This window comes from Hipposideros armiger, unplaced genomic scaffold (assembly GCF_001890085.2).
Source record: "Hipposideros armiger isolate ML-2016 unplaced genomic scaffold, ASM189008v1 scaffold_694, whole genome shotgun sequence".
NCBI classification, from domain to species: Eukaryota; Metazoa; Chordata; class Mammalia; order Chiroptera; family Hipposideridae; genus Hipposideros; species Hipposideros armiger.
This window is the reverse complement of record NW_017732044.1, coordinates 745,541-754,398: the sequence shown is the minus strand read 5'-3', so window position 1 is coordinate 754,398 and position 8,858 is coordinate 745,541. Positions and strand designations below refer to the sequence as shown.

At 55.0% G+C, this 8,858-nt stretch overlaps 1 protein-coding gene across 1 annotated transcript in view; it reads right to left on the bottom strand.

Moving 5' to 3' along the window:
- PRODH (proline dehydrogenase 1) overlaps positions 1-8,619 on the bottom strand; it is a 22,663-nt gene extending 14,044 nt beyond the window's left edge. Inside the window, exons 1-2 of the mRNA XM_019626918.1 lie at positions 8,315-8,619; positions 3,873-4,081 (exon numbers count right to left, since the gene is read on the bottom strand). Of these exons, the coding sequence (XP_019482463.1) occupies positions 3,873-4,081; positions 8,315-8,587 (482 nt within the window). The 5' untranslated portion in view covers positions 8,588-8,619. The remainder of the gene's footprint in view (positions 1-3,872; positions 4,082-8,314) is intronic.
- Between the last annotated feature and the right edge of the window lie 239 nt (positions 8,620-8,858).

Sequence of the window (8,858 nt, the reverse complement as noted above, 5' to 3'; positions counted from 1 at the left end):
CGAACCGCTGTTGCTCAGAGCTCAAACCCTTGAGCGAGCTCTTAACCAACTGAGCCACTCGGCCGGCCACTCAGAAGCAAGTTCTTGATGTAACAGAAGAGGGTGAGGTATGTGACAATGTTGGCCCCACACATTACATCCTTGCTGGGGACAAGGAGCTCCCCGACCTGAGGGCCCCAGGCAAGGGCACCTATGAGACTAGCCCCAGGCCCTCCAAACTGTGGTCCAGGTACAACCAGGCAAGTCATCCACTAAGGGGGAGGCGCTAAGGCAGGGGCAAGGCAGTGGCTGGAGGGACTCGGGCCTGCTCTGTAGCCATAGTCCTTGGCTCAGATAAGGTGAGCATTAACCACACAGTTATCTGTTAACCACACAGATAACTGTGTGGTTAATGGAGCAAGTCTAAGGAGCAAGACGGCCTTCTAGGCAGAAGGCCTTCCATCAGATGGAAACCCTTATCGATCTGAACGGTTCCCAGGGGCCTGAGGAGTGTGAGGTTCCCACTTGGCTGGCACAGCCAGGAGGCACTCCCTTTTTTGCTCCCAGAATCTCAGTGGCAAGAAAGCAGCCAGAGGCCATAACTATTTCCATCCATGAACCTCCTGGGCATAGACCAGAGGGGAAACAATTTAGAAATGGACCAAGCAGAGGAATACGGTGGACTGCACAGCCAAGATATCGGGTGGGTGGGTCACAAGGAAACAAAGATGGCAGTCCCCAGGTGCCACGAGTTCACATCACCACAGGGCAAAGGAGGAGAGCACCTGTTGTGCGCGCACACATGTACACATGTGCATGGCCCAGGACTTGGAGGAAGGAATGGAGTGCACCTGGGGGCAAGGGGCAGAGAAGAAGAATACCGGTTCCCCGGGGGATTGCAGAGGTTTCAGGAAGACCCCAACCACCCCTTCGGCCGTTTCCAAGCTCAGCTCTCAGCAGATGTATGTCCTTATTTGTTGGCTGGATGTCTTTTAGAGAAAAACAGAAAGTAAGGGGAGACCATGCCAGCCCCCCGTCCTCCCCCCCTTCCTGCTCTCCACTGGTGAAATGCAGGCCAGGCGTCAAGAGGAGGGTGAGAAGTGTGGCCGAGTCTGTACTGGGGACAGGAATGGGAGCTAGGCAGACAGCCACTGCTCTGGCCACCTCACGCCAACCAGAAGTGAGTGCCTGATGTAACAGAAGAGGGTGAGGGATGGGACAATGTTGGTCTTTCCTGCCTGCGTGCCTGCCTCCCCAGCTTCTCCAGGCCCTGGCTCCAGGCAGCACCTGAGACACTGTGCACACTAGTCCCAGGACAGCTGCTACCACTCTGGGGACCAAGCCCAGGCAGCCCCCAGCCAGCCCTGGGTCTGTACCAACAGGACAGACACACCTGCTGTCCACTTTCCCTAGGTATTCTTATCACAGCCTATCATTGGGAAGGTTCCCTAACCCCTTTCCCCATCCATACGGCACCCAGCCTGCTAAGGGGACCCTGTGGGGCTCCTCTCCTAGAGTCGAGGCCCTGGCCTCTGCCTTCTAACAAGTGTTATGGGAAACACCATCCCACCCTCTCCCTAGGTGACTACTGTGTCCCTCCTGCACAGACGAAAGGAGGAGAGCATCCAGTGTGCTCCTGGCCTCCCACCCCCTGCTGCCTCCCCTGAGAAACCTTCCCTCATCATGACTTCGGGTGGCCTGCTGGGCCTCCTGGGCATTCATAGACCTTGTCCTTTCCGTGTCTCTTACAGTTATGCCCAAGGCAAACCTGGCACCCCCACCTGCAGCTTTAATTTGGGGCAGTGGCCTCTGCATCACTCCCCAGAGCAAGGTCCATGGGCCATATCAGGATTAGAAAGACATCTCTCTGGGCCCCACCAGGACTCAGAAGCAGTTCTCCACATGGAGCTGCGTGGTTAGAGCTACTTCTGGCCACGAAGGCCCCGTGAGCAAGGCAGGCAACTTGACAGTGTAGACCAGGGGTCAGCAAACTGCGGCTTGCGAGCCACATGTGGCTCTTTGGGTACGTTCCGTCTCAAAAGTTTGCTGACCCCTGGAAGAGCCAATCCTGTCCCTCACAACAATTTAAAAATTATTCGAGAGCCATAAATATATTTTTACATAATAACCATTATGTGAATAATATCCTTTAAAATTTTTATAAATGAAACTATGGTAGTTTTATTTTCATTTTCAATTTTACTTCAAAGTCTGCGGCTTGTGAGTCGCAGTTTGCTGACCCCTGGCAGCTCTTCCGTCGCAAAAAATTGCCAACCCCTGGTGTAGACTATCGACCAGAGCCTGTGAGCCTGGTTCTGCACCTCACGCCAGACCCCTCTGAAGGCACAGGGCCACCAGCAGCAGAGCTGGGCATGAGTCCTTGACACCTGTCACTGTTATCGGATGGCGGTAACCCTGTTAGTAAGGGGAGGGACTGCCGCTCATGTCGCAGAGCCCACCAAGCAGTGCTCCTGCAGGACAAGGGGTACCAACAGCAGGGCAGCCAGAGCATCCCAGAGGCTCAGGCTCCATGGCTCCATGGCAGGGCAAGGCAAACCCACTTCCCCTTGCTCCCAGGGAGGAAGCCAGGCAGATTACCCCGGGAAAGGAGACTTTGCATACCAGAGAGAGAAAATCCCATTGTGAAAACACCCAGCCTTCACTCTGACCCAGCAGGACACAGCCCATTAGTTAGTCAACAGGCAGCCTCCAAGCCACTGGGAACAGTGGGGGTGATCAGCTGGAGAGCTCCGCCTTCAAGACAGCGAATCACTAGGCAGGGGCTGGGCTCCCCAGGCCAATTGGCCTCCTCGAGACTTGGACATTCTGTTCCCAGTGCCAGGAGCCTCATGTGATGCCTTTCTCTCCCCTGCCCTGCCCTCGCCAGAGCAAACACATCTCATGGAAAGGCTATTCAGCAAGCCTGTCCCAAGCCTCACGTGGATTGGGCACAACTGCTGTCAGGACTTGGGGCCCCAGATGCAAGAAAGGGCCCAGCCTGGAGGGGCACAGGCACCAGCACAGGAACTGGGCATTTTGCAAAGAAAGGGCTGGTTTTATCTGGGCCTCCCCTAAGGCCACTCACTACTCCAGGAAGCAGAGGGTGACCTCGCCTCTAGTTCTGACCCAGCAGGGTGAATCAGGGAAGTACCCATCTGTCCCCACACTCGCTGCCCAGACAACAGCCCTGCTGCAAGTCAGGGACCTCAGGCCAGCCTGCCATACTGCTCCTGGCTGCATATTCCCTCCTCCACAGACCCCTGGGCAGGCCTCACACCCACCAGGCAGAGCCCACCTGCCAATCAGAAAACCATTTCAGGGGCCAGGCAAGGGTGGGACGGTGGGATCCTCCCAACAGGTCAGAAATCCTGCCTGAAAAGAGGCTTTAGCAGAGCAGGCAACCTCTCATACCAAAGCAGGCACATCTTTTGTAACCGGCTGGGTAGCCCTATTTTCAGCTTTGTGGGCCATTTGGTGTCTGCCACAGCTACTCAATTCTGCCCCTGTAGGGCAAAAGTGATTTGAATTTCCTATAATTTTCCCATGTCACAAAATATTATTCTTGCTTTGATTAGTTTCAACCATTTAAAAATGCAAAAATCATTCTTAGCTTGCAGATCGTACAAAACCAGGCGGTGGGTGGGATCGGCTCTGGGCCATAGAGTACTGACTCCTATCCTTGCTACTCTTCTGGCCTCCCATACACCAGGCCTCCCATGAAAGCCCAGACTTCAGGGACAAAGGGTGGTTACAAGGCGAACCCAGGAGGGCTGCAGGTAATCAGGCTGACCAATCTCGCCTAGCCTTGGCCTCCTCGCAGCCCAGGCCACAGCCCAGCCCTTGGCCTCCCTGGGATGCTTGGAGGATACCACCAGACGCCCAGCAATCCTTACTCCATCTCCTGGCGCTCTGCCTCCTCAGGGCTCAGGTCCTCCTCCACCCCATAGTCCAGGATGGAGCCCACACCAAAGGCCTTGTTGTGCCGAATCAGGGGCCGGATGGACTCCTGGTCCTCGCCGGCCACAAACTGCCCGTAGAAGGTCATCTTCATTAGCTTGTCAAACAGCCTTTGTCCCAGAAGTCTCCTGGAGAGATGGAGCAGCTGAAAGACAAAGGGAAGGAGTTGTCCTGGGCCACCAGCCTCCCATGTCCCCAGCAGGACACCCTGCTTCTCCATCCCTGCACTCCAACCACAAAGCCTGGACAGCTCTCCCCAGGGCCACACTCAGCTCACAGCCTGGATTTCACAGTGCAGACCACCCGAAGCAGCTTGCTAGTCTGTTTGCAGCCACTGTCAACCACTCAGTCCTCATGCAGGGCAGGTCCCAAGTGCGGCCCCTCTTCCTCCCTGCCCTGCATGCTGACAGTTGACCCCAGCGGCACTCAGCTGGGTGCCTGACCACTACTTGGTGGATAAAGAAGTGAATGGCAGGTCTCTCTGGGAAGGGCAGTGGGCACATTCATAACATTCTCTGTATCCACACCTCAGAAGGTTATTATGCTGGGGAAGAGGAGAGTTTGGTGCAACTTTCTAGAAGACAAGCGCCCAGATTTTTCAATGGTTTGTTCACTGCTTATGCGAAGTTCCTAATATAGTGCTTGGCAAGTTCATAGTTGTTGAACAAATGAACGTGTGCAAACTTCAGAATGAGTCTGAGTTCAACTGGAGTGAGGTGTCGGTTGATAATAAGCCAGGTGACCATCTACAAAGTTCTGTGAGATGAGAGCCCACCCTGGGGCCACTGGGGACTCAGCATAGCCATCCAGGGCTGCAATGAACCAGCAGCTTGGATGGATATGCCCCTGAGGAAGACAGCTACCCATAAACCACTCAGCTTTCTCCTCCAATCACATCCCAAATTTCTGCCATCATTCATTCACATGCCCTTAGCAGCTGCTTCATTCCCAGCATTAGAATTAGACTGAACAAAACAAAGGAGCTCGCATCCTACTGGGAGAGAGACCCCAAAGGAGGGAGGAGCAAGGTAATTCCAGGAAGTGATTCAGAATGGGGTGGGAGATGTTTGCTAATTTAGATTCACAGCAGGGGACTTGCCAAGGCAAGGGGTTGACACAGAGCTGCCACAATGGGGACAGCCAGGACAGAAGGAATGAAGACAACTGGAAGCCTCTGGGGCTGGGAGAGATGGCCCACTCATCTGGGAATTCCTGTGTCTACTGCCCCCACCCCCAGCTCCAAGACAGGAAAAGCCTGAGACGTCTAACCCAATGGAAACCCAATGGAAAACAGAACCTCCTTTTTTGTGAAGTACATCTTTTGGGATCAGGGTTTCAAGGAACAATCTCTAGTCTAAGCAAAAGCATGAGCAAGTCAAACACCTTCATCTCCAAACCAGTCTTGAGCAGCCCACATTGGCCCAAAGGCAGGCACACCTGAACTGCAGAATGGCGCTCAGTGGAAACAAGAGGCCACAGCTGTGGGTACCACCAGGTGGCCTAAGGATGAGGGTTTCTAAGCCATCACCTCTATCTCACTGCAGCCTCTGTGTCTGATTTTATTGCATCTCATTGTTTTTATAAAGAGGATTAGAAACGGGAAATGAAAGTGCTGACTCAGGAGGACAGGGCAGGCCTCCTCTGCACTTTCCCAGGTCAGCCTCACACAGAGCCAGGGCCAAAGCAGGTCTTGAACATATCAAAGATCAGCACAGTGGCAGGTGAGGCAGAAGCCATCATTCGGCTCTGGAAACGAACCCTTAACCATGTACACGTCAGCTCTGAGGACTGGCAGAAACACACCGTATGTGGAAGTGTCTCCATTCAGGTTGGGAAACTTTCCGGTCCAGGGCCACAGGGTAAATAAGTTAGGCTGTGTGGGCCACACAGCCTGTCATAACTATTTGGCTCTGCTGGTGTACTGCAAATGCAGCCACAGCTACCACTAATGGAAGGAGCAGGAACAAGACTGATGTTTTACTGACAAAGACAGGAAGGCTGGGATTGGGAGCCCTGGGCTGGTGATTTCCCACACAGCCTGCACTGCACTTCTAGCTGCGCAGCAAGGGCTCCATCCAGGGCAGGAGGGGCTCAGAGGGCACGGCCACCCAGGTCTCCTGAGCCAGTCACTTGCCCTCTCACCATGGTGAAGGGGAGGCTAGCCTGTCACAGGGCTGTGGATGCACAGTGGGAAGGGCTGGCAGTTTTAAAGCCAACCTCCAGAACAAAGTCGCCACTTTGAAACCATCTGGACAACACTACCTGAGAGGAGGGCAGCCCCACCTCTTCTCCAGGTAGGGGCATCCTTCATGGATGAAGATACTTGCACTAGGAACGCATACACTCATTTTCACTATAAAACATAGATGTGTGCAGAGCAAGGACAGGTAAGGCCTGTCCTTTCTTTCCTCCCTGTCCCCTACAGGGCCTCTGTCACCATCTATAGTTTCCCCTTCCATCACCGTCTTCTGCACTGGCTCACACCCAAGCACAGAAACCTTTGTCACGCAACACCTGGATTTTTTAAACTCTTCTCAGTTTGGCCCCCACTAAGTTGCAAGCCAATGCAGAATGCTCAAACCCGGTTGTCGCAGGCTGACACTCTCCCTGGAAGCAGGTTTGATGACCCCTAATGCCCCAGCAGGAATTGCGCAGACCAGCACTGCTCACCAGGAGACATTTTCACTGAAGGCCAGAGGACAGGGAAGGACTGGCCTACAGCTCTGCAGTCTGTCAGGCCTCTGCCCCATTTCCTCCAGCACCAAGCACTGAGGCCACCATCACCAGTGACACCACCAGCAATGACAAAGGTAGAACAGGTTCCATGGGGAGCGTGCAGAGCAACACCCACTGCTAGTGGTCTCCTTGAGTGCATCTCCAGGGCACTGGTGGGAGCCTGGGAGGAATCTCCTGCCTCCTCTGCCAGACACACACAGCTTGGTCTCCGTACTCTGGCATTTGCCCCTAGCATGCATTCCAGGGACGGCAGAGCTGACACATCCCTCCCAAGGTACCCCAGGGCCCTTGGAAGAAGCTCTGCTGGCTTCCCCACTGTTTTTGAAGAAAACTCAGTGTTACGCCAGAAAAATTTGGCCTATCTGATTCCAAGCCCTCTTTCTCCCTCCCTGCCATCCACACAGGGGGCATGGCTTCTGTACTGCTCTTCCCGGTCCCAACTGGCAGTTCCCATGATGCAGACTATGGGAGCCAGGTTCCAGTCCTTGTCCTCCACACAGACCCCATGGACAGCCACTTCCTAACTCCCTAAGTCATTCCCACGCCCAAGCTGCCTCCTGACCACTGCGCCACCAGTGCTTGCCACTCCTTTTTGGCTGCGCCGCAGATGCTGGTGCTCCCCAAAGGGTCCTCATCACCTCCTACCCCCCACCAGATTCCTTCTGGACCTCACGTGTCCCTTCTTGCCCTCCTCCCCAGTTGACCTGGGCTCTTCATGGTCACAGCTTTACCTCAGGACATCCCCAGCTGCCCCAAACACGGGATGGTTTCCCAAGGGCCTTTACTTCTCCAGTTTGGCCCCTACTTCCTCCAAATCACTCCTTCTCCCATTAGTCCTAGACTCCAAATCTGACCATGCAGCTTCCAGAGAGACCCAAGCCAACACCTCTCCTGGCCTTCCAGTGCCTTCAGAGTCACTCATCTCCCACCTGCTGTGGTTTGGCCTTCACCCAAGCCTGAGGTGGGGACTCAGTGCTCCTCCTTGGTCCAGCCTCCCCCAGGGACTGAGGGAGGCATCACAACGCCCTCAGTACAGTCTCACCTGAGAAATCAACGCCACTTGCATGAAGAGCCTTCCAGACCCTGGGTACCAACAATTGGAACCTTGCAAACAGTTCCCAGGATCACCTTGAAATAACTGCATCTCTGTACCCCAGAGTGACAGTGGCTAAGACAGTGTTCTGCTTCTTCGGTCCCCAAAGCCCTCACACTTTTCAAAGTTATCATGTTAAAGTTTTAAAAGTTGGATGTTTGAGCAACTTCCCATTTTTCTCCCAACGCTATTCACAGTGGCTTTGTCTGGGGAGCCCCTAGGTCATTAAGAACTCTGGGGTCCTAGGCTATGGACCATTCACTATCACCAGACTTTGCTTTGGGCAACATGGAAAACATTCGATTTTAAATTTCAGGTCAAAATTTTGTATTGCTGTAAGCGGTATGTAGCTTAAAAATTAAATTGTTCTTTGTTTTTAGTTGGTAGTGCTGAGATGTAGCACAATTCAAAGGCTCCAAAAGGAATGCAGGAAACACTCCCTTTCTGACTTCCTCTCTACAGGCTATGCTCAAGAGGCCACTGCTTTACACTCTGAAACTTCATAACGGATCCTGGGACACCCGCTCACCCACCAGCCCACCCTCGCACCTGCTCGTGGCGCGCCAGCAGCGCAGGCGAGGCACACAGGCGCAACACCAGCAGGCTGCGCACCAGCTCCCAGCTGTGCCGGCTGCGGTACGCCTCCCGCGCGTTGCCGAAGTCCACGGCAGGCATCGGCGGCTGTGCGGCTTCGGCGGCCCCGCGTCCCAGCACGGCCCCCGGGCCCGCGGCGGGCTGCTCACGGGTCGCCGGCGCCGTTGACAGCGGGGCGAGGCGAGGAGTGCAGGAGCGCACCACAGACAACATGCGATTCAGAGCCATGGCGGGACGTCCACGCGCTCCCGGGCTGCTTATGTACCAGACTCTGCCCAGCCCCGCCCACTTCTCTGGCGGCTCCGCCCCGCCCCAGGACCAGCTCCCTCTGACAAGGCGGCCCCGCCCCGCGCCCTGAGCCACGCCCTCCGTCGGGAAGCTTGGCTCCGCGGCGCTCCACCCTGCCAGTAGCCGCGCCAGTTCCTTGGAGGCCCCGCCTCCATCGCGTTCCTAAACAGCGTGCGTCCTGCGAGAGGCCTCGCCCACCGAGCGATCCACT